The 26,435-nt window shown below is 46.5% G+C and overlaps 1 protein-coding gene across 6 annotated transcripts in view; it reads right to left on the bottom strand.

Annotated features, from left to right (window-relative positions):
• Window positions 1-26,435, bottom strand: part of NAV2 (neuron navigator 2) — a 427,183-nt gene that overhangs the window by 124,663 nt on the left and 276,085 nt on the right. For all 6 annotated transcript variants that reach the window (XM_018043153.1, XM_018043157.1, XM_018043158.1 and 3 more), the window contains one exon: window positions 5,224-5,346. In XM_018043153.1, the coding sequence (XP_017898642.1) occupies window positions 5,224-5,346 (123 nt within the window). The remainder of the gene's footprint in view (window positions 1-5,223; window positions 5,347-26,435) is intronic.

Here is a 26,435-nt window from a genome sequence, read left to right on the forward strand (position 1 = left end):
CACTCTCATATTCTTGCCTGGAGAATCCTATGGACAGAGAAGCCTGGCAGGCTACAGTCTATGGGGTCGCACAGAGTCGGACATGACCGAGCATGCATGAAGCAAACTTATTCCCTTGGCCACAAGTCATAAAATAGTCACAAGTGCTAGGATTAGGCCTTGGGTGTCTCTGGAGGGGCTGTTTCTCTCCCTATCCCAGGCTTGAAAGGGAAGACAATGGGAGAAGTTCCCCTCAGTGCTCCCTCCAGTCTGCATATCCCAGCAGGGGCGATGCCTAAGAAATAGCTCACCTCACATGGTGAGGGCGCCTACCAATTCCAGCTGCTGGTTGGGGAGCCCTGTCCTAGATTCAGCTCCTCTCTCCAAGTCGGGTCCGAATCTGTGAATGCACTGCTGAGTGCTAAGAGGCCAGGCTGTCCCACGCAAATCACAAAGCCAAGCACAGTCCTGGGCCTGAAGATCCTGCGACACTCCCAGTGAGGGAGGTGGGCCTGGCTGGGCAGGCTGGTCAGATACCAGGTTGCACAGTTACACTCTCACACTGCAGGTCTCCCTGTTCAAGCTGAAGCTGGGATGGGTCTGAGCACTGAGGCCTGGGTCCCAAATGCACAATCAAGTTGTACAATGACTGAAGCCCAGCTGAAAAGCCATCTCCATACCTAAACTGTACAGAATTTGGAGGGCAAAGAAAATCTTGTAACTTAACAAGAAAACAAAACAGTTTCTCCTTTATGTTTGGTGATGCTAGAGGGAAATTTTCATTTTTGTTCAAGTCTTAGGCTGATGTTTTACCATGTGGCATTAGTTTTTTTTTTTCTATTTTTCTTACTACCTGAATCGTAGCTCAGTCAGTCAAGAATCCACCTGCAATGCAGGAGACCTGGATTCAACTGCTGGGTGAGGAAGATTCACAGGAGAAGAAAATGACACCCCAGTCCAATATTCTTGCCTGGAAAATCCCATGGACAGAGAAACCTGGCAGGCTACAGTCCATGGGGTCACAAGAGTCGGACATGACTTAGCGACTAAACCAAATTAACAAGAGCAACTGGTGTTTTAAGGGTTGAGAAGAAAGTTATCAAGTAACTGCAAAGTCTTGCTCAGGATCCACGTGCACAGGAGCCTGGCTTCTGTCTTCCACGTGCTGTCAGTGACAGGTACGTGACCTTGGGGGAACATCTAACTGCCTCAACCCACTGCACACTACAGCACCATGCATGCGGGAAAGGGCCACGGCGTGCTTTCAAGGGACAGGGAAAGGGGCCTGAGAGTGGAAACCTTCCCAGAGCTGAGCTTTAATCTTTGAAGGCACTCAACCTGCTGAAGTTCGAGAACTTTCGACGCGTTCCCAGGAGATAGCAGTGCCTGCAACCGGCTGGAGTTCCACAAACCCTGTGACTGTGAGCTCAGCCCCTGGGCCATCCTTGTTGTATCCCTTCCTCCTCCCAGCCTGCTAGTCCACAGACCTCCATGTCACAGCTCTCTTTACGCGTCTGTCATCTGGGGCCAAGAGCTTGTAATAAGCCACCTCCGTTTGTCCCTTTTGATCCTTCCTTCAGAGCCGGCTGGCTCTAGTTTGCTGAAAGTCGCCCCGATGACTATCAGGTAAAAGCGAGGGCCCACGGGTGGCAATCCTAGAGAGCGACAGGAGATCAAGGGCAGGCTTGGCATCCTGAATTTACGATCGTCATTTATTATTTCTCAGAAGCCGGCTGGTGACATACGAGGCTCACCAGCAGACATGGTCTCTGTCTCCCAGGCTCCGAAGGTACACATTCCTATCGGTTACTTTTAATAACCTTGAAGATACCGCAGCCACATCCTGCCGCCAACAGCCTCAGCCTGCCTGGTGGGTGGGGGGGTGGGTGTCCTTCAGCCTCCCTGGGAGCAGTCCTCTGGGCTGAAGGGCAAGGTCAGTGATGTCCTGCTTGTAAGTGATGGCACAGTGGGCTTGCCATCCCTTTGCTGAGGTCTCATCAGAAGTCATCTCTCAGTTCGTTTCCTATTTCTTTTGTAGAACTCATGTAATTGACTGCTTGTGTGTGAATCCTTAAGGACTGGGCTTTTCATTTTAAAAAAATTCATGGACGTATCTTAGCTCTTTTTTCAGGTTAGAAGGGAAGACTTCTGGAAAGGTTTTTTGCTTTTTTTTTTTTTTTTTTTCACTTGTCTAAATTACTTAAACAACATATTTCTAGTTACAGGGATAGGAACAGGATTACCTAGCCTGCAGCCATGTGCACAGTACTTTTTGTTTTTTAATATATCTGCACACCATCTGTGATATTATTCCTTGATATTTTACACTAATTGTTCCAAGTATACACTATCCTGACCCTAAGAAATGTGTATAAAATCATGAGTTTGAGATGCTAGTTGCAAGGGTGTGTTTTTTTTTTAATTAAAATGTAATTGTTAAAAACAAGTATTTCCCTATCTACCATCTAAAATTATTTCTGTACCAATAATGTTTGCCTTGCACTTTGTGGAACACTCATTTAAATGGCAACCCACTCCAGTATTCTTGCCTGGAGAATCCCAGGGACAGGGGAGTCTGGTGGGCTGCCGTCTATGGGGTTGCACAGAGTCGGACATGACTGAAGCGACTTAGCAGCAGCAGCAGCATTTAGAACATAGTTTTGGGAAGATTTACAAGAACAGACCTCCCAGGTGGCACTAATGGTAAAGAACCAATCTGCCAATGCAAGAGACCTAAGAGACTCAGGTTAGATCCCTGGGCTGGAAGATCTCCTGGAGGAAGGCATGGCAACCCACTCCACTATCTTGCCTGGAGAATCCCATGGATAGAGGAGCCTGGCAGGCTACAGTCCATAGGGTCACAAGGAGTTGGACATTACTGAAGCGACTTAGTACGCACACTTACATGAAGAATTTGAAAGAAACCAATCTACTACTATTTCAACTGAGCCAAAGCTAAAGCATTATTATGTCCCGTTTACACTAACTTTGAAAAAAGTCATTTAACATATCCAAGAATAATATAGGAGCTTCCCTGGTGGTCCAGGGGTAAGAATCCGCCTGCCAGTGCAGGGGACACAGACGGGATCTCTGGTCTAGGAAGATGCCACGTGCTGCAGAGCAGCTCAGCCCGTGCGCCACAGCTACTGAAGCCCACACGCTGTAGAGCCTTGTGCTCTGCAACAAGAGAAGCCACCACAACGAGAAGCCCACGCATTTCAACTACAGAGTGGTCCCTACTCATTGCAACTAGAGAAAACCTGTGTGCAGCAATGGAGACCCAGCACAGCCAAAAATAAATAAATAAAAATAATAAATAAATGATAGTGCAGTATTAAAAAAAAAGAGTAATACACAATATCTCACTGCCTACAGGTCCAAATTTACATAAAACAGAAGATTTATGAGCATTATTAAATCTTTTTTTTTTTTTAAGCCACCTGAATTCTTTCTTTAAAAGTTGGCTCATTATCCATTTAGTCTTAAATGATCACATCTGAGCAATTCCAGTTTGGGGAAAACCAGAAGACACTGTTGTCTGTTTTGTTAACTATGGAGACTGAGCTGGAACAACAAAACAAATGCCACCTATTTTTCCAGCCCAAACCCAAACCTTCCACCTCCAAAAGCAAAAGCAAGCTCAGCTGTGATCTATAATCATTCCATTAACCCTGCACTGAAGCATTAAATTAAACTGCCTAGTGCAGACACTGCTTTTGCTACAAGGGGAAATGTACCTTGTAAGGCCATCACTTTATGCTAATAGATTTACTGAGCAATTCCATGTTTACAAGAGAATACCAATAAACAAAATAATTTAACACATTGTGAACGGTCCAATGGGGGTGTTACAACAACTGATTTTTCTTTTGCTGATATTTACTCTAAAGACTTTGGTTATAGAGAGTTTTAGCCTTAGGGTAGTTCTCAAATGGTCCATCTTTCTATAGAATTTTTAAACCAATACTTTAAATAAAATCACAGGGGAAAAGCTGACTTGAATTGGCACGGTAGTATTATGTCTTTAGCCTTCTCTGGTATAAATCACTACCTTGGAGGTGGAGGAGACTCTGAGAAGGACATGGTTGAGTTGGTAGCTGAGTCTAGGCCTTGGGCAGGTGCCAAGTTCCTGACAGCTAATTCAGCACTCTTCACACCAGCCCAAGCCTCCAAGTCTTCCCCAGGAGAGGGTGAAGATTCCTTTTCGGCAAATTCCATTTCCGGGGGAAACTTCAGGGTCTGTCTCTTTAATAATGCTGCCCTATTTCTCTGAAGCCAGGGAACTACAGAAGTCGTCTCACTCTCTGTTAGAAACTATGTCCTGCTAAGAGAAATGCAAGAAGCTGGTTTGGTGCAACAAATATTTGGCCTTCTGACACAGGAGACTTCGCCTCCAAGAAGAACAGAGTGATTTCAAACCGCTCACATCAAAATTCCATGTTCTGTCTCATCAACCCAGATGTGGCAAGAGGTCAAGTACAACAGAAAAAATTCTTCAACAATCAGATCATTAAAGGCTATTGAAATCCAGAAATACAGCACATCAGAGCTGGAAGGGATCTTGGAACCCATACAGCCCAAACCCCTTCCTTAACAGATAGTTCACAGTCACAGAATCGGCTTGTGTCAAAGACTAGAAACTTGTAGGCCAAATATTCTTCTTTATTATAGCTTTCTGAAGGTCTTCTTTGTCTCTGAAGCAATGAAGACTGGTCAAGCCCAATCATGACAACCATTCAGCATGCAGTTTATAAACTACATGGCTAAGCCCTGCCTCTTGTCACCAGGCAACAGAGAGTTATGGGGAAGCCTGCTCAGCCACGGCCAGGGGAGCTCTCTTCTGCACACAGACCTTCTGTGCACCACCAGGGACTCTGTTCCTTCCAAGATGCAATACCTAGAAAGCTGGCTAATGGAGGAAGCAGAACAGATCCCCCGGGCCTGCCGAACTGATCAAGATGAGGTAGCAACAGTAAAGCAACAACAAAAACCTTCCCAGCCTGAACTCCCTGGGTTCTTGCTGTCAGAGCCATCATCCACCACCTACAAGCAGGATGCAAGAGCCGGTCAGGAGCCCTCTTCCACCTGCTGGGCCAGCTCCTAACCTCAGGCCTGGCTTCAAGGCCTCCCAGCCTCTGGTGGGTTAAAGCAGCACGCATTGACTCTCACTATGACTGCCCTCGTTTCTCAGGCCCCACTGGAGTCACCGCCACATCTGGGCCACCCCAAGTGGAGCAGGCTTACCTGTCAGCATCTCCGAGGCCCAGGGAGGTGTTTCTTTGCAGGGTCTCTCGCACCACAGCCATCCCATCAGGGAGCCGGTTCAGGCGGCGGGTATAGAGGCCAAGTCCACCATCGGTCATGTACCTTTGAAAGGAGAAAGGGATGATGCAAATATCTGGTTAAGGGCAAGTCATGGACCATCTTGCCGTTCATATCCAGAAGCCCTGCATGGCCATCCTGTGCCCTCAGGTAGAAGGAACCAAAGCTTTCCGGAGGTTCTGTCACTGATCACAGCCTAGACATAACTCAGCTAATTCAACCCAAAGGATTACCAGCTTGCTAGCAAAAATAAAACTCAGATTAATTAACCCAAACTCACAGGGATCTATGGAGCAGAAGGGAACTAGTGAAAAAATTAACTGTCAGATGCATTCATGACATTCTTTTTAATGTCAGCAATTATACAAGCAGGTGTTTTACCTAAGTACGATGAAGGGAACTGACAAGTCACTGGCAAATCATAGGGGAAAATATTACAGAACAGCACAGGGGAAAAAGTAGGCAAGATTTAAGAAGGATGGTAAAAAAAGATGGAGGATACAAGAGCCAGCTTTGTCATTATGGGCAAGTCCTGGATTTTTCATCTAAACTCTGTGAATATCAGTCTTCCTGCATCACCAGATGGGCATGGGAATTAGTGAGATAAGGAGTATCAAAGTGCTCTATAGTTTGTAAAGGATCACATAAACGGAAGATGTTATTAAAATAGTGATCATCCTAAAGCATGTGCAATGGTAAATTTCACCTTTGATACTGATGTCTAAGGGGGGTGTCCCAGCTCTCTGAATAACAGTAACGTTACTTATCTAAACTTCGTGTTGATGCCACAGAGCTATCTTCCTATGAAATCAGTGTTGTCATGGGAAGGGAAGACCTCTGAGACTTTCTGTATAGCTAGCTGACTATCCACCAATCAGATCAGCTCCTGAAAGATTAGCCACCAGTAGCATGTAGTTTGGCTCCCCAGGTGGTTCAGTGGTAAAGAATCTGCCTGCAGGAGGTGAAGGAGACATGGATTTGATCCCGGGATCAGGAAGATCCCCTGGCGGAGGAAATGGCAACCCGTTCCAGCATTTTTGCCTGGGAAATCCCACGGACAGAGGAGCCTGGCGGGCTACAGTCCATGGGGTCACAAAGAACTGGACATGACCGAGAGGCTGAGCATGCATGCATGCACGCACGAGGCAGTACTTCAGGTCCAAAGCAGCTTTACTTCATCCACCCTGGTTACTCCAAGACACCCCTCAGAGGAGACTGCTTGTGCCATCATCCCCATCTCCAGAGGAGAATGCAAAGCAAAACTTGAGCAGAGCCAGAAATCAAACTCAGAGCCCTTAAATTCCCCCACGGGCCCCATCAGACTTGCAACGCATCTGAAAATACAAGTGATTTACGTTTCAAGCCCAATAACAGGGCGTGAGAAGACCAATGCACGGGTGATTATTTTGCCACAACAGTCGGCTGAGCTATTAGTACATCATGGAATGTTTCGCTGCCTTTGGTATCTTGGCTTTGGAATATATGGGATAGATCCTGAGGGTTCTTCAATACTTGAGATTCTTCTATGTCTAGCTTAGGAACTTCTTGGAATAGAGTCTTAGAAAAATGGACTTATAGGATGCTGTGGAAGTTTTCCAGAACCAGTAGGGTCACAGAAGAAAGTTCTCACAGGAGCCATCTTGGGTGAGGAGCTTCTGCTTTGGGTCAAGAGAACTCTTCCTTAGGGCAGCTTCCAGGAGATCACATCTGAACCGACTTCTCTGGTGGCCCCTTTCACCCCCTATTTGTGACATTAATGATCACAAAGCCAACATAATGGAACATCTGTTGAAGTCGGTCAAGCCAGTTGTTTGTGGTTGAATTGTACACTTTAAAATGATGAATTTTAGGGACTTGTGGTGGTCTAGTGGATAAGAATCCACTTGCCAATGCAGGGGACTGGGTTTGATCCCTGCTCTGGGAAGATCTCCCATGCTGAGGTGCAGCTACTAAGCCTGCACTCCACAGCCCATGCTCTGTGACAAAAGAAGCCACCACAGTAAATAAGCAGCCTGCACACGTGGCTCAGATGGTAAAGCATCTGCCTGCAATGTGGAAGACCCGGGTTCGATCCCTGGGTCGGGAAGATCCCCTGGAGAAGGAGATAGCAACCCACTCCAGTATTCTTGCCGCACCCCCGCCCCACAAAAGGGGCTCAAAGAAAAGGGCTTCCCTTGTAGCTCAGCTGGTAAGGAATCCACCTGCAGTGCAGGAGACCCGGGTTCGATCCCTGGGTTGGGAAGATCCCCTGGAGAAGGAGATGGCAACCCACTCCAGTATCCTTGCCTGGCAAATCTCATGGACAGAAGAGCCTGATGGGCTGCAGTCCATGGGGTCGCAAAGAGTCGGGCACGACTGAGCGACTAACACGGCACACCACAAATAGAGAGCCATTCTTCCTCGCCATAACTAGAGAAAACCCATGTGCAGCAGCAAAGACCCAGAGCAGCCAAGAATAAAAATTTTAAAAATCAAAACAAGAATTTTATGGTATTTGACTTAGGCCTCAATAAAGAAGAAAAAAGAAAAACCAAAAATTCCAGCCATCATAGCTATAGTTTAATAATTGTGTAACGACTTTAAATTTTTTATTTATTTTTGGCCGTGCTGGGTCTTTGCTACCGCAAGGGTTTTCTCTAGTTGCGGTGTGAGGGCTTCTCATGGCAGTGGCTTCTCTTGTTGCAGAGCACAGGCTCCGGGCATGCAGGCTTCAGCAGCTGTGCTGTATGGGTTCAGCTACTCCACAGAATGTGAGATCTTCCCGGATCAGGGACTGAACGTGTATCTCCTGCACTGGCAGGCGGATTCTTTCCCACTGAGCCACCAGGAGAACCCCGTGTAATGACTTTTTGATTCTTGGTTCTCACACTAGATAGAAAGCTCTTTGGGAAGGGACTATTTTATTTTGTTCAAATCTATATTCCACGTCCTAACACATACTAAGCGCTTAACAAGTATTGTTTTTGTTGAATGAAATCCAAAAGACACAGTCATAGGGTGAAGTTTAGCAAAAACGTTTTGGGAGGAAACCAATTACAGGTTTTCCTTCCTCTGAAACGTCAGAAAATTTGACATCTAAGTCATATGGCAATTAAACTGTCTACCTGCCAGTCAGGGGCTTCCCAGCACTAGTGGTAAAGAATCTGCCTGCCAATGTAGGAGATGTGGGTTCATTCCCTGGGTCAGGAAGATCCCCTGGTGGAGGAAGTGGCAACCACTCCAGTTTCCTTGCCTGGAAAATTCCATGGACAGAAGAGCTTGATGGGCTAAAGTCCATGGTGCCACAAAGGTTCAGACATAACTGAGCACCTGTCAGTCAACCCATCTGTCCATCCATCCACCCACTCACCCAGTAGATACAGTCACCCAGGATCCATGCACATGGTGAGCTCCATGCGCATCCTACAGCTAGCATAAGGAGGAAAGAAAGGACCTACAGCAAAATGCGGTAACTCTGCCAGAGGCTAGACTTTCTAGATCAAATGTCCTTTCAAGGAGATTTCAGCGGAAGCTGTTCAAAACACAATCTACTGCACCATTAAGCAAGGCAGTTAATTTCGATTTTAGCAAAGCCCGCTCAGCCATAGAGATAAACAAAAATTTTTCAACTGGGGAGATCTTGTCAAAGGACAAACAAACTAATTAAAGCATGCATTTCCCTGCTGGATTTTTTTTACTGCTGGTGAAACAACACACACGGTTGGGCAATTACACGTACCTGGATATGTAGATGGAGGCCCACACATATACAGCCCTGGCTTTCTGTGAAGGCCAAGAGCAGAGGTTGGTGAGATTCCAGAGCTGGATTGCTGAGATGTGCTGCAGCCTCCAGCCTGGTATTGCCAGGCACAAGGTGTCAAAAACTGACCGCTGATGAAGGTGGGGGGCCTTGGAGAGATGTGACTGTGTGACTGGCTAGGCTAACTTAGCTTGTCAACTGCTACTGGGAATTCTGATTTTGTTTAGGCAGAGAGATGGGGTGGTGGTGGAGGAGTCAAGGATAAATCAGGATTCTCTGCCTTCCCAAATGGACCAAAGACTGAAAGCCAGAGTTGAATGCTACCAGTGTGATATGATCCAGTTTCCTTACAAATCTATTCCATTCGTTTTATGCATGTACGTATGTGTGTGTGAGAGAAAGAGAGGCGGGGGGAGGGAGGACTCAGGAGAAGTGGTTAAGGAAAAGAGGGAATTTACCTCTTCCTCCTTAGGTTTGTAAAAATGTATTAAATCATAATTTTAAAAATAATATTCAAAATAAATTTTATGTCCTCTCACTGCAAGATAGTACAGCGCTATCACTTTAGCCTCACACTCAAGAACTTAAATTTCTTATTTCTATAATTATTATTCCACCAAATACAGTATAAAAAGCCCCAAATATACCTTTAAATAACTCTTCTGGTCTCAATGAAAAATACACATACTTTGGTTCAACCCAAATTTCATAGGAATTGGCTACTGAATATATTAATATAGATGTCCATCAGTTCAGTTTAAGGACGCATAATTTAGAGATGACGCAGTCATTGGTGTGTTGCACTAGCCCTTGAGCAGAAGGGTGGAAAGGTTTGTAGTCCTGAAGGCTCAGGAGGCTGGGTGGGATGGCTGGGTCCCATCTTGCGACCTTTATCAGAGGCTTGCATTGGGTGGAGACGCAACGAGTTGCCTGAGGTTACAAGGAAGGGAACCAGCTGATCTAGGGACCAAATCCCTGAGCATCAGGGCCACACTTTCCTTCTCCTTGGGGAAACAAATCATTAGTGCTGGAGCCTAATGAGGTGCTGGTAACATCCTAATGTTTGCTTGCTGGGGTCCTGGCTAAGCACCTGCACAATTGCAACACTATCCTCCACCTTCCTTTGCTTCCCCAGAGGTCCCTGGATGGAGAGCAGGAGCCTCTGTTAAAGAGCCAGGGTGTCTGTGGGTGTTTTTCTTGCTTTTCAAGGCTGGGGTGGCTCATGAACATCAGAGCTAGGAGCATGGCTGCATCATCAGTGAGTCTGGGGTTCAGTCTCCCCGCCTCATGCTAGCTAGGGGCCCTTCTGTGCATCGCTGATAGCAAGTACCAAGGGTTACTGATGCTGGCCGGATGCTGTGCCAAGTGACTCACAGAAATCCTGATATCTTCAAAAGAGTCTTATCAAGTGTTACTTTTATCTCTATTTTTTAGATGAAGGCAATGAAACAGGTCAAGATCACTGTGCAGGTAGATGGGTTCGAATCCCAGCTTTGTCACTTTTGGAGGCGGGTAATTTCTCCAAGTTTCAGCTTCCTCATCTGCAGGATAGTTGAAACTACGGATGAATCTCATAGGGCCATGGTAGGTTGACTGAGACATTATAATGCCCAGGGTCTGCTACCTCAGGAGCCCTTTAGGAGATCAACCCTGAATATCCATTGGAAGGACTGATGCTGAAGCTAAAACTCTGAAACTTTGACCACCTGATGCAAAGAACCAACTCACTGAAAAAGACCCTGATGCTGGGAAGGAGGGAAGGCAGGGGGAGAAGGGGGCGACAAAGGATGAGATGATTGGATGCCATCACTGACTCAATGGACATGAGTTTGAGCAAACTCCAGGAGACGGTGAAGGACAGGGAAGCCTGGTGTGCTGCAGTTCATGGGGTGGCAAAGAGCCAGACATGACTTAGCGACTGAACAACAACTGTTACTATCAGCAGCAGTGACGGCCTGTGTCGCTGAGTAGTGACATTGCAGTCCCTCCTCCCCTTCCAATTCCACAAACATGGTGTACCCGGCCCATGCCAGGCTGGGATTACAGAGATCTCACTCCTGCCCGGCCCTGGCGAAGCTCAAAACTGACAAGGCTCTCACACATGTAAGTAGGCAGCTCTCCTACCCCATGATGAGCGGTGGTAGCTAGACGTACCGTACAGACAGACGCACAACAGGCTCTGCGCACACAGGGGACGGAGGTCACAGAGGGATGCTGCTTAAGTTGGCCTTTGAAGGGTGCACAGGAGTTTGCCAGTCAAAGGAGGAGGATCCATCTAGGTACGTAGATGGCAAGTACAAACGCTGGGAGGAAGCTAAGAGGATGGGAAGTAGTTCACTGTTGCCAGAAGAGCAGGAAAAAAGACAGGAGCTGGGCTGCAAGGGGTCTGGGGCCCAGTCGGGAAGGGCTTGGAGGCCAGGAGGGGCTGAGACCTTTGTCTGGAAGCTGGGTAAGCTATGACACTAGGAAGCCCATGAATAACAGGTTCGGGCTTTCGTTTGAAAGAGAACATTGAGTTTTCGACGCCTCCATCATTCAACACTCGATTTTTGGTGAGTGATGTCTCACTGATATTTCCTCCTGTAGATTTTCCAGATGGTCTGGATCCCATCTGAGGCACCCCAGACCTTCAAGGAATGATCAGACTTTCAGAGTAAACCTCACCATCCCTCAAACTAAAGGAGACCTGTGACGGCAACATGCCTAGGACAAGGAACTTTATCAACAGAATAGGTGCATCCTGAGTAACTGACGGGAGCTATGAAAAAAGCTCTGGAATCTCATAGGAGCTGTCAGAACAAATACGCTAGATTCTGAGTCCAGCGTTGTTGACAGATCTCGTCTCCTTGAAATGTGCGTAGTGAGGCACCAAGGTCGAACAACTGAAACTGGCGTGAGTCACCTTCAGAAGGGGGGACAGAGGACCCCTCGATCCTGAAGTTCCCAACATGGAGCATAAGGAACACATAGGGGGCTCTCAATAATCACAAAGGAAACCACTTTTTCTCAAGAATTGGGGGAGGTAAGAGAAGGGAAGGGAAAGCAATTTGTACATTGACAGAGTCCAGTGTATTCCTATTAGAGCACAACATAAAAAAAATGAAAAACTCTCAGATGCAAAAAATGAAAGCAATACAAACAGAAAAAAAAAATCAAGCCTAAGTGATTACTTTTCTTCAAAGACATGGCAGCATGTCTGTGTTTTTTGGGCACACTTTTGGTTTAAATGTGAACATAGCAAAGAAAAATGGAATAGAAGAATTGCATACATAAAAGCTATTCCTGCCAACATCAATATAAATGTATGCACACATATATCAACACATACTTTGTTGTATAAGGTTAAAAAAAAATGATGTGGGCTGCTGAAAAGTCCTTGCATTTGAGTTTTGGCAGCAGCCAAGTCCTCAAACAACAAATGCTTTCACAGTGCTCTTCACTCCATGACAAAAGGCCTGACATTTATATTTGAAGTTTATTAGGATGTAAATTGAGTTTCTAGACAAACCTGTAAAAGGATCCCTTTAGTTTAGAACCTCTTAGAAGTGTGATGAATACACTCCACTCTGGGTCACAGAAGGACAAACCAACAAGTGAGTCTCACAAAGCTGCCCGAATCCTTTTGAAGAAAGTCGATCTTAGTGACAGAAAACAATCTGCTATGTTTAGCTTAAGCGGAGAAGACACATTTGAAATGCAAAAATATGGTTGGGGGAAAAAAACAGATTTTTTAATTTTTCAGTGTTCTTTTTGGGAGACTCATGAGAGTTCAGTTTTCCTCTTAAGCAAAATAAGAAGAAGACTGGAGCACTAAAATTTAGGCACTTAAAATTTTACTATGGGAACCACTTTGCCCTCAGTTTGTAGGCATAAAAGCTGAGACAAATATCACACATTTCATTTACCAAGCCACCCCCCGCTGCCTCCACCTTCAATGACAAGAAACATATCACAGAGCAATTCTCAGATCTTACCCACTACACAGCTTTAACACAAAAACCAAATAAAGGTGAATCCTAATCAAAGAACATGGTGCTGCTGCTTCTCAATTGTATGTGTGTGTGTGTGTGTGTGAGTGAGTGAGTGTTAGCTGCTCAGCTGTATCTGACTCTTTGCGACCCCATAGACTGTAGCCCTCCAGGCTTCTCTGTTCATGGAATTTTCCAGGCAAGAATACTGGAGTGGGTTGCCATTCCCTTCTCCAGGGGCTCTTCCTGACCCAGGTATCAAACCCAGGTCTCTGGCATTGCAGGCAGATCCTTTAGCCTGAACCACCAGGGAAGCCCTATCATGGATCATTCCAAACTGACATGCAATGAAACAGAACCCACGGCAGCCTCTGGAGAGAAAGTCTAAGGTTCGAGTGTCTTTCTTGGTTAGGTTTCCCTGCAATAATAAGACTTGATGCATAAATAATCCAGATAGGCAACATGAATAATCAAGAAACATGTCTATGGTGTTCACGTCTTCTGGGGAACTCCTCCAACAATCCTGCCGGCAGAGGGAGAGGGAGAGGTGCAGATCCACAGGGCCACTGTCCTACCTGGTTGCCCAGCGCAGGCATGGGGCACCGCCGCCCACTGTGCTCCAGGACGGCTGCTTCTCCAGGAAACCCCCAAGCTGGTATCTTGCACTTTTAAGGAGGATATGAGACTTCAGTTTTCCTCTCTAGCAGAATCTGCCATTATTTCGCTCACTCCTAGAGCACCCACCTTGGCTCAGAGCACAGAACAGGGCCATGGCAGATAGATGTCACTTTCACTGCAGGAAAGTTCCTTCAACAGCCAGCAGCCACGACCTGGAGCATCCACAGCTCCAGGGGCACCCGGCTCCTTCCATGGCTCATCTGCATCTCACTCCATCTTACCGAGTCAGTCCTGGCTGTGAAGTGAGCCAAAAGTCCAGGCTCAATTCTCTGACCCTGGTGCAGCAGGAAAGCAAGCCTGTGACAGAAGTGAGCCGGCCTCGGGAGGTCTGAAGCCTATGCTGGCTACTTAGTCACCAGAGCACATCTCTCTGGGGAGTGCTGCAAAGATGTTGCTAAGCTAGTCAGACAAGAGCTCAATCCTGGCAGGCCACAGGGACAGAGGTAAGAGCAGGAAAAGGCAGGCCTGAGGGAAGGACGAGTCAGAGAGTCCCAGGGGGCCCCGTTAAGTGTCACTTGGGGAAAGTGATGTCATAGTCTTTATTTCCAAAAGACAGGTGCTGTGAAGCTGCTTGAAGAGAGAAGGTACGCTGTGGGAGTCGTGTCTCCAACACCAACACCTGCCTCACCCACTACCCACCACTGAACCAGCAGCTTCAGCATCACTTGGCAACTTACTAGAACTGTGGTACCCTAGTCCTCCTGAATCAGACTCTGCCGTTCAACAAGCACCCTAGGAGGTTCTAATGTGCATGAAAGAATGGAAAGCAACGACCTCAGGCAGTGGTCTCCCTAGTGGGGGGCATAAGATGGCCCACACTGATGAAAACTAAAATGCTCCTGTTTTATTTATTTCTTATCATGTCACTTGTAAATCCTGGGTGTAGGCAGGTATTACAGTATACACAGTATTTCAGTGAGAAAGCACATACATGTTTAAAAAACAAATACAACGTCTAACAGAGGAACAAGCTATTTTTTGACACAACCAAAAAGTCTAGAGATCATTATCTAAAGCAGACATTTCTAAATCTTCTTGAGTTGTGGATTCCTTAGAGAAACTGGTGAAAGCCGTGGAGGTCAACCTCACGTATGTACAAAATGAGTATCCAGTTCTAGTTGGTTCACAGATCACCACCCACACCCACCCCAACCTGGCCCCACGTTAGTGGCCCCTTTGCGGAGTTAGAGCAGAAGTGGATCCTGGCTGGGTCTGTCCCTTCAACATTTATAGTTTGCAAATAGCAAAGTGTTTGCTTGTCTTGGCATTGCTATAACTCACAAGTCACCTTGAATTTTAGCATACGGGCTCGAGTTTACCACTGCTGTGGGTTTGGGCTTTGCCCCCACCAAACTTCCAGCAGAGGAGAGGCTGAGCAAGTGGTAAAATTCCTGCGTGGTGATGAAACACGCTGTTATGGTTCTTGCGTCTTCTGCAAAATGCAACGTGGATTTTCACAAGCTTAACGAAATTCCATCTAGCGTTGATTGCCAGAGCATTTTGGTCTAACTTGCCTAAGGATCTATATATATATTTTTAAGAACCTGTAACTGTACTAATAAAATACACAATCACCCAGAGAGCCCAGGATAACAACAATTAACCCTTATTTATCACTCCTATTGAAATAAATTTTTGTTGTTTAGTTGTTAAGTCATGTCTTTGCAACCCCATGGACTGTAGCCACCAGGCTCCTCTATCCAAGGGATTTCCCAGGCAAGAATACTGGAGTGGGTTGCCATTTCCTTCTTCAAGGGATCTCTCTGACTCAGGGATCAAACCCATGTCTTTTGCACTGGGAGGCAGATTCTTTATAACTGAGCCAGTAGGGAAGCCCACTGAAATGAATACACACACAGACATTTTTCATTACAACCTGTAACTATGCTTGTTTAAAATGGGCGTTGGCAGGGCAGCCTCCTGAAGAAAGGCTGCATGCTTTGGAAATTTGACAGTCCCCATGTCTGGAATTTGGTCTGGCCTGAATTCTCTTTATTGTGGTTCAACTGTCAGTGCGAGATTGCAGCAAGTATTTCTAGCACGAGCAGGAAGCTTTTTGTCCACCTACTGAAAGATGAAACACATTCTAGCACACAGGAGACAGCTCTCTAGACAAAGCCCCTTTAAGCTCTTTCTTGGAATGAAACAGATGGTGAAAGGAGATTGACTGATATCCAGGAATTCTCAAACCTGAGGATATACCCAAATCATCTGGGGAACCTGAGAAAAATGCAGACTTCAAGGCCCCAGCTTCACAGATGCAGAATGCCATTCGTGGGGCCCAAACCCTGCGTTTTTAAACAGACCTTATATTTTAAGAGCATTTTGAGGTTTACAGAGAAATTTCACAGAGGAAAATACAGAGTTCCATCAAACTCCTTCCCCACTACCACCAGTTTCCCCTAACATCTTGTATCAATGTGGCACATTTATTAAAACTGATGAACTAATACTGACACATTATTATTTGATACTAATAACTATTTGATACTAACAACTAACATTAATTATTACCAATCATATCGATATATTATTAACCAAAGCCCACAGTTTACATTAGGGTTCACTGTGCTCTAAGGGTTCTGACAAATGCATAATGATATGTATCCATCATCACCGTCTCATAAAGATAATGTTTTATTGCCTTAAAGATGTCCTGTCTCCCCATCCATCCCTTCCCCCAAACCTGTATTTTTAACAGATACGTAAGTAAATTTCTCTCCCTCCCTCCATCCCTCCTTCTCTCCCTTCCTTCCTCCCATACTTCCTTTCTTTCTCTGTTAAATAATTTTCCTGTAGTCAGGATCAAGCTTTCGGAAATGCTGCCTTAAATCTGGAGCCCTGGATGGAGGAACTGTGAGCTAGACTGACCTCAGTTTCCCTAAGAGCTCAAGACTCACCGAAACGTGACTATAGTGTAACAGTAACTTAAATTTCTAATCCTCACAGGAGCTAGTTTTGGCTCTGTATATTATGGGAGTATGTGCGTGCTAAGTGTACCCGATTCCTGACCCCTAACGGCCTCTCCATCTCAGATCGATGCCTGATAAGAGTTTTTAGAACGTTATGGCCCTTCTAAAATATTATCACTTGGTTGTGCACTTTCAGGCCTAAGTCCAACTGTGGAAGCCCAGACTGGGAAGGGACAGGAGAGAACGCAGAGGACCGGGACCATCTGTGGAAGGCTCAGCGGGGGCATCATAACTAGATGCCCTTACCCTGAAACAGCCTTCTGCTTGGTCAAGAGAACCTGTCTGTCTGTCCTAGGCACTTCTTACGCACTGGGACACACTTGTCAATTTTCTGGCTGCTGCTACACCTTATCATTCCCATGATTTCCGACATGACTCCCGATCTCTAAAGTTCCCTATGACACAAATTCACTTGTCGCCTTAAGTCGGTAGAATCGTGCCAGCATTCAGGACTGTGTGTTCCTTTCCCAGATAACTAGAGCTAGTGGCGGTGGGAATCAGACATCCAGAGTCTCTTTCCCTTTTGGTTCCTGGTAGACACCCCTTGGTAATAACCAGAATTACTATCAAACTGAGGAGAAGCCAGCTGGCCCTTGAATTTCGGTTTATGCAAGTTTCACTTTGTCTTACCTAGACCCACCTGAAAGAAATGCCCAGCAATACTGAGAACAGGAGGGGGCTTCCTTAGTGGCTCAGACAGTAAAGAATCTGCCTGCAATGCGGGAGACCTGGGTTTGATCCCTGGATTGGGAAGATCCCCTGGAGAAGGGAATGGTTACCCACTCTAGTATTCTGGCCTGGAGAATTCCATGGACTGTATAGTCCATGGGGTCGCAAAGAGTCAGACACAACTGAGCGACTTTCACTTTCACTGAGAACAGGAGGACCACCAAGGTGACTAATGTAACTGGGAGGCAAGCTCTTCTGCAGTCTGGGGCATAAAGCAGGCCTTGGGATATCCCCCAGCCTCAGCAAAGATTTCTGCAAACAGCTGGGGGGACGCAGGAAGCACCGCACGCACTAGAGCCATACGCAGGCTGCTGTCCTAGAGATGGTCCCGCTTTTGAGCCAGTGTCATTTGTTTAATAAACATTTATGCAGCCCCTGCTGAGAGGCCGGAGCTGGCCTGGGTGCTGGAGATACAAGAGTCAGAGCCACTCCTTGACCCTGAGGGGCTCGGTGTTTGGGCGGGGGAAACAGACGTGTGAATGTTTACACGGGCTTCAGCAAGAGCCAGACCAGGGAGCGGGGCCAGAAAAGGCTTCTTAGAGGAAGAAACTTGAGGGATGAGAAGGTATCTGCCAGGAAGCCTTGGGTTGGAGCGAGTAAATTAGTTCACACAGACCGACATGTGCCAATACAAGGGATCGAAAATGTGTAGTGGGGTCTTCCTTGGTGGTCCAGCGGCTAAGGATCTGCCTTCCAATGCAGGGGACACAGGTCCCATCCCTGGTTGGGGAATGAAGAGCCCACACGCGGTGGGGCAACTGAGCCCGCGTGCCACACCAGAGAGAAGTCCACGCGCCACAACTGAAGAGAGCCCATGCATGCCGCAAGCGGATGCGATACTGCCAAAAATAGACAAGCATCTTAAAAAGTAAATAAAATGTACAGTGGATTCACTGTGCCGTCTTAGACGATAAACTCCTACCAGCTAACAGTTTCATTAAGAACCTCATTATTCTGGGCACTCGCTCTAAACGGAATTCAATAAATATATTTCCAACCACAAAGAAATATGTATATAGGCCTCTGGCCTTCAAACACGGGGATTAAGCCAAAACTGAGTGTCCACAAGGATACTCGAATTACCTGCCACTAAATCTGGCAGGCTCAGTAGACACAACAGCTGACAACACAGGATGCCCGGCCCTGCGCTCTTTTCCATCTGTCCAGGAACACTGGTCACCTTCAGAATCAGAACCCCGGGCAGCCTAGAGCGGTGGCTCTCACGGGAGTGGGCCACAGCTGGGGTGGGGCAGGAGTTTGAAACAGCATATTTGATGTTATAAATCTACCATTTTAAACAAACAACTAAAAAGGCCCAATGTTTTTTATAAGGTATTCTATAAAGTTTGGCAGAATTTTGGTTCATGTGAAACTACTAAAGAGACATTAATTCTCTAAAGACACACCTAATCTTATTCTTACATCCCCTCTCTCCTCCCAATTCAGAGTGTGATGCCTTTACATTAACGGATATTAGATTTTTTTTTTTAACATCCGAAAAACACTGAGTTAAAGTTTTGTGAGTTGGGGAACCAGTCATTTTCTTTCTGGAGAGTTCAGACTGAACTGTGTAAGCACCAGCCCTCCACAGTAAGTGAGGTTACCTAAAGATGCGTTGCACAGTCCCAGCAGTAGCCCCGGATACCTTCACACGGAGAGGACCAGCCTGTGGCTGACAGCACAGGAGGGCCCTCCCTGCCTGAGCCGTGGCAGACAGACCTCATGGCTACCTCTTTGGGGTGCCACTCCTTCCCCCAAAACAGCTGCAATGCATAATTCTTTCCTTGGGTAAATCACTTAAACAGGGCGTGTCGAAATTCTCAAAAATCCTAAAAACAAAACAAAATCCTAAAGTGAAAAGGCTTCATGTACAAACTAAGGGCCACTGGAAAAAAAAAGAAAAAAAGGGAGCCCAGCCCCCACCTGAGCATACCCCAGATAATACCTGAGTCCCTGAGCCACAGAAAACTGCCCTTTTCTACCAAAGCTCATAAAAGTCTGTCCTACTCCAAAATGTGCCTTGGGGTCCAACACGGTACAAACTCCAAAAAACAAATGATGTGCTCCTCAGTGATTAAAACACCATGCTTGAGTTGCCATATGATTCAGCAATCCTACTCCTGGGCATTTATCTGGAGAAAACCATAATTCAAAAAGATACGTGCACTCCTAAGCTCACTATGGCACTATTTACAATAGCCAAGACGTGGAAAGAACCTGAGTGTCCATCAGGAGAGGAAGGGATAAAGAAGACATGGTCCATATACACAATGGGATACTCCTCAGCCATAAAAGAGAGTGAAATAAAGCCATGTTCAGCAACATAGATGAAACTAGAGATTATCACACTAAGCGAAGTAAGTCAGAAGGAGAAGGACCAATACCATATGACAACATCTGCATGTGCGATTGAAAATACGACACAAATAAGCTTATCTATAGAAACAGACTCACAGACGCAGAGAACAGACTTCTGGTTGCCAAGGAGGAGGGGTATGGGGGAAGGATGGCTCGGTAGTTTGGGGAGAATAGGTGCAAACCATTATACACAGAATGGATAAAGAACAGAGTCCTACTGTATAGCACAGGGAACTATATTCAATATCGTGATAAACCATAATGGAAAAGAATCTTAAAACACCCCTGTGTTCATCTCTACATGGACATGCAGCGGTCTCATTTCACCATACTCTGCCTTCTCTATCATCTTGGTGTTGAAATATCACATGTTTTTTTAAAAAATCATCTTCCCTACCTCCCACTTAGGATACCAACCTGAAAAGGTTGTACCTCTAAAACTTTAAAATGCAACCAGGCATTAAGAAGAAAACCAGTAATACACAGTCTTACAGAATGACAGAATATTAGATCAGGAGTTGGGGGGGAGGTCCCCAAGATTACTTGGTCTGAGGATTTCTCAGACGAAGAACTGACACTCAAGAGTTTAAGTGATTTACTCAAGGAAACACAACTAGGAAATAGTCACTGCTGTGTCTTTGTTTTAATATATTTTTGCGCTTAATAAATTTATCATGTTCAACAAATCTTTTATAGTAAAACTGAAGTTTGGTTCCCCTATTTTCCATTTTGTTACAACTGTTTTATCTATTTATCTCCTTGTGTTCCAGTCTCTCAACAAGCTCAATAAATGTAGGACCAGTATTAGTATAATTATGATCATAATTATTGTTTTTGAGCTTATATTTTTGCTTCACTGCCCACAGTCCCTAGATTGTGATTAGAACTCTTGAGATAGGTACCTAACAAATGTTCGTGATGAACTAAATGAAAGAATAAATAATAACCCAGAATTAAGTTGTTTCAATATAAATATAATATGTGTCTTAAGGATTTAAAGAATACAAAGAAGTGAGACATCCTTGCATCTATTTAGAGAAAAGTTAAATATAGTCACAGAGGCTAGGTTAGCTAAAGGCTTCAAGGAAGACTTCTAGGAAGTTGGGGGCCCCCCCACGCAGGGAAAGTTAGTAAGAAAGGGCTTGGAAGGGAGGGTCACAGGTCCCATTCAAGGGACAGTGTGGCATGAACAGAGTTCCCCGTGGAGGGAACAATGTCAGTGCCACTCTCAGCGACTCCTGAACCTGCGCTGAAGGCAGTCATGCTGTCCTGTGGCTGAACTCTCACTGTCTGTGGTTTTTCTAAAACAAAGTAAAAAGTGAAACCAGCAGAGCAGGGAGTTCAGTTGGAAAGGCATAACTGCCCCTTGAATTCAATATGTATGGACCTGGACAGTGCCATCGGCGTGTTTGCATGAAGGACAGGGTGCATCTTCCCCCAGCGAGGCAGCTGCTGGAGCCAGGAGGTCACGTGGGCAGGAGATACCCAGGAGTCCAGCATCCAGGCAAACGGGCCAGCCTGGGGACAGACAGAGCCGCAGGCGGTGTGAGGAGGGAGGGGCGGGGCACCCCTGGGCAGCTGGAGCCCTCTGGCGGGAAGGGTGGGCTGAGAGGGAGCCAGAACCCCGGGCAGGGACCTCCGGAGCAGGAATCAATCAAAAGCTGGTTGTCTACAGGATGCTCGAATTACCTTCTATCACGGCTGTAGGAGCCGCAGTCGCAACAGCTGCACAGACAAAGGAACGGGGTCCCTGACTTTCTCAGGCTTCCACTTGTTCAAATGTTTCTACTTTCATAAGAACGAGAGATGGATCGGCTGAGCAGGGGCAAAGCGGAGACCCCCAACCTTGCATCCTTAGAGCGAGCTTACTCCATACTGTAACCTTTTTACACTTGAAGAACCTACGGATTTCATTACACAACCAAGAGAGTGTGACTCTCAGGAACATCTGGGCGGGTGTGCAGTCAGTTGATTCTCTACAGCCCCTCCGAAGGCCGCCAGTCCAGAACCTGCAGACGGGGAAGGAGGCGGGTCTGATTTTTGTGCTTATCTGAAGGGGGCTTGCGTGAGAACATTTTCAGAAGGAATAGCTTTTGTGCCCAGCTACCACCCGCAGGCTTGTCAAAGAGACCTTCTCCTGAGCCCAACACCCAGCTCTGCTCCATCCTTATTAGAACCTCAGTGATTTCCATGGGAACCAAACGCCCTGAATCTTAGGCTGGGAAGAACTCTTACAGCTCCCTTCTCTCAGCTTCTCATCTCATGCAACAATTCCTTCTGCAACGCGTGGAAACAGGTTTCCAGGTTCTGCTTGATCACTCTCAGGAACAGGAAGGAGGCTCATGTTCTTACAAGGAGCCCAGCCCGCTTCGGACAGCTTTGATTTTCAGCATGTTTTTTAACAGTCACCTTCGTGTTTAGGAAATAAAAAATGGAAGTCTAACCTCCAGTTTCAGTTTGGTCCTTTTAAACCTATTGCTCTTCTAAGTATTTTCCATGTCAAGCAGATCTAGCTTCTGCGAACATTTTTATGACATTCAAACCCTTTTCCTTGCTTGTCACCCTTCCCTAAACAAACCCTTGCCTGATTCTGAACCTCTTCAAACCTGGCACCAAGAACAAAACAGACACTGTCTGGCCAGCAGATACTCTGTCACTTCCCACATTATTATCCTACCAATCCAGTTGAAGGTAGGATTTATATCTTTATAAAGAGAGATCTTTAGAACCTAAAACTCAGCAGGTGGCAGCACCAAGTCCTCAAGCTTCCTGAAACTGGCTGTGTCCCTTAGTAGTCGAATGACCTTGGACGAGTGACCTCTTTTATCCACAGTTTCCATGTGTACAAAATGGGGATAATAACAGTGTTACGGGCCTCCTAGGATTTCTCTAAGAATCTAATGATATAATACCTGAAAAGCACCTGCCATATTAAAAGTACTCCAGAACACTGGGTGCCCTTATTATCAGCAACAGCAGTAGCATCAGAACCAGTGGTACCACTGATATAATTACCCTCTTTCTCTCTCCCTTCATTTCAAACACATGACCAAGCACATACAGCAGGTCTGGCAGGAGATGTCAGAAATGCAGGTGTGAAAAGACACAATTCCTCTGCTCACAGATATCCTAATCTAGGGGACAGACAGTTATACAAACAGACAAAGCAAAAGGAACCAAGATGAGCCATCTGCGAGGCATTACCAGCTGTTTGGGACCCACCGGAGGGAAGCCGACATCTGCTGGTATTGTCAGGGAAGGCTTCCCAGCTTCAGCAGATTCTTAAAGGACTGCAGCAGGTGGGGGGAACGGAGCAGGGAGGGATTTATGGACAGAGAGAGACTGACCACATGCAAAAGGCACAGAGGTCTGAGCGCGTGGCACGTCCATCAAGGAAAATGTCAGTGGTCCAGAGTGGCTGGGCCAGAATGCCAGTGGGGGAGGAATGGGCATTCAGGGGCCAGTGGAGAGGACAAGCTATGGGGCTGGGCAAGCAAATCCCTCATTAGTTCCCCATGAAAAGGAGGGCTTCCTTTGTGCCAAGCACTGTGCTGGGCACAGGAGATACGTGGTCAGTGAGGCAGACACGCTCTGTCTCCACAAAACTTACCCTCCAACAGAAGACACCATGGAGGGCCAGGTGTCTCAGCATGCTAGACAATGCACGGGGTGGGGTGGGGCAGCTGTACTTTCCAAAGACGGCTCCACAACATCGCCATCCCAAATGGTCTTCTTCAAGGTGGCCCGTGCCCTGAGAGGTGGGATCTACGCTCCCTCTAGTGAACTGGAGGCCTGTGACTGCTTTGACCAACACAGCTGGGTGAAAGTGACACTCTGCGACTTCCAAGGTAGAGGAGAAAAGGCCACCTTTGCTTTGCTCGCGGTAACACTTGTCCTTGGGGCTTGGAGGCTTCCAACTTCAAAGGAAGCCAAGCCACAGAGAAAGGTACGTGCGTCCTTACCTTCAAGTTGTCCCAGCCTAAGTGTCAGATGTGTGCGTGAACAAGCTTTGTAACAGCACAGACCCCCCACTATTAAGCCAGCTCCAGCCCTGGGGGCCTCCCCACTGAGACTCCAGACGTGGGGAGCACAGACAGGCCGTCTCTGCTGTAACCTTGTCCCAATCCTGAGACAGAGACCTGTGAGCATCATGAAACACTGCTTTCCAGCCGCCAGATTTTGGAGTCATTTATCATACAGCCACAGAAACTCAAGAGTTTACCCGCCAGGCAAGGTGGGGCCCCTGAGAAATGATAAGCAGGTGATCATGTAATCAGATTAATACTCTAGAAAGAGTTTTCTAGCCCAAGAGTAGGATGGACTTGTTGGATACGCACTGGGATCAGAGGTGAAGAAAGCAAGGAAAGGGCAAATGCAATCATCTTGGGGAGAAACCTGAGCAGAAAGACTGGACAAAACCACGGTAAGAGACAGTGAAGAGAGAGAATCCACTGACCCTGGTGACCAGCCTTCCAGGAACAACAGAACAGAAGAGTCTGAGATTCTTCCTGATTTTCTGGCTGTGGAAGAGAAATGGATATGGAAACGTAAGAGGAGAATCAGGTTTGAGGGGGAGAAGAAGGGCTAGATTTTTAACATGCTTACGCAGATTACAGGGTTCTCAGAAAACATCCTGAGACAGGGTGGCTGCCCCTCTGCTTTGCAGTCAGGTGTGTGGGAGTCCCCGCCCCTAACTCACCAGCTCTGTGACCTTGGGCAAGATACGGATGCCCTGTGAGTCCCTGCGTCCCTGTTGGGAGGAGCAGATGACCACATGGACGACGGTGAGGGACAAGAGACAAGGTGTATAAAGCGCTGCACACCGAGCCAGGCATTTAGAAATGCTCTCTAAACAGTAATACAGGGTAGCTGCTATTTCCATCACCATGATCCTTATTGCTAACTGTTCTGCATACTTGGTCAGAAGCTTTGTGCACAGGAGGCCTGGCTGCAGGGCATTAAACGAAAGCCGTTCCCAGGAAACCTCACACACACCTCTGGAGAAGGGTTTATTCAACCGTAAAGCCTGTGTCCACCTCTAAAATAGCTGCACCAGCCTGCCAAGGCGGGAGGGAAGCCCGGCTGTTAGCTGTCTTCAATCTCTCTGTCTCCCTCCCTCTCTTTCAACTCAACGGTTGAGTGGTTTTAATTAACAACTCCCACAGTGTAAGGCAAAAGTCAGTCGATTAATAAAGCTCTAACGTGCCGTGCATGGTTCTGGGGTCTCCGGGTGGCACTGAGCTTGTAATTGTGTGTTTTGTTTGGGTTTCCAGTGGGTGGGAGGCTATACGACTACAATTTCCTCAGAGAAGTTCACATATCACATGCACAAAGGCTGGAAACCACCGGTGACTAAAATGCCCACTTTGGTGAGACTTCATGGCCTGAAGCCACATTGCGGTGAGGTGCTTCAAGAAATCACCATGCAGGAGGGGCTCAAACTCAACCTTCCTGACTCTGACCATCTCATTGGTTTTTGTTTCCAAAACACACACATCAGTTTCCTCCCCACTCACTGTCTGCTGGCCAGCACCTGGAGAATGTTGATACAAGTGTTTCTAATGCTATAGCAAAACCTAAGCCATTTAATTGAAACGAAATGCAAAATAATGCTTTTGAGGCAAACAAAAGTATTCCCTTTTGCCCCCACCTCAGCCAGCCTCTTTGGTCCTTCCACAAACACTGGCCAAGTGAAAGTTTGTATGCAACTCAACCCTCCAAGCCTTACCCTTTGAACATCACCCTCCATCTGTTTATATGGTTTTAACGCTCCCTAATATGGCACCTGCAAGGAGATCCAACCAGTCCATTCTAAAGATCAGCCCTGGGATTTCTTTGGAAGGAATGATGCTAAAGCTGAAACTCCAGTACTTTGGCCACCTCATGCAAAGAGTTGACTCATTGGAAAAGACTCTGATGCTGGGAGGGATTGAGGGCAGGAGGAGAAGGGGACAACAGAGGATGAGATGGCTGGATGGCATCACTGACTCGATGGATGTGAGTCTGAGTGAACTCTGGGAGTTGGTGATGGACAAGGAGGCCTGGAGTGCTGCGATTCATGGGGTCGCAAAGGGTCGGACACAGCTGAGCAATCTGAACTGAATATGGCACAGGGGAAACCAAGGGTGTGTAATGTTCACAGATGTCCACTCCTCCTTTTTGGTCTTGCCTTCCATATAATTAGAGCTATAGCAAGAAGCCATACTACAGAGTCCTGGAGCACAGGCTCTGAATTCAGCCTGGTTAAACACCTGGTCCCATCAGTTACTGTAACTGGGAAGAACAAATGTGACTCCATATTGGAGCTGTTTCTTTGGCTTTGTGTTCTATTACTTTTGCTACAGGTTGGGAATGTTGTCTATAGCCTGAAATAGACAGGATACTTGTCAAGGCTCTGACCTTTAAGGGTGTAGCACTTTTCCATTCATATAGAGAAAAACAGTTGTAGAACAGAGTATAACATGTGTCTTATTGAGAATTACAGGGACATAGTATCTGACTGACAGTGGGCTGCTGCAAGAGCCAAGGATTCTGACCTTAAGAAGTCTGCAACAACCAATCACACGCCCTCTCTTTCAGTGTAAACAGAGCCTGAATTCTAATTTGAATAAGATGGTTCTTTGGGACACCAGTCCACTATCCTCTCCATCTGCTGGCTTTCTAAATAAAGTTGCCATTCCTTTACCCAAC

Source organism: Capra hircus, chromosome 29 (genome assembly GCF_001704415.2).
Source record: "Capra hircus breed San Clemente chromosome 29, ASM170441v1, whole genome shotgun sequence".
Classification (NCBI taxonomy): domain Eukaryota; kingdom Metazoa; phylum Chordata; class Mammalia; order Artiodactyla; family Bovidae; genus Capra; species Capra hircus.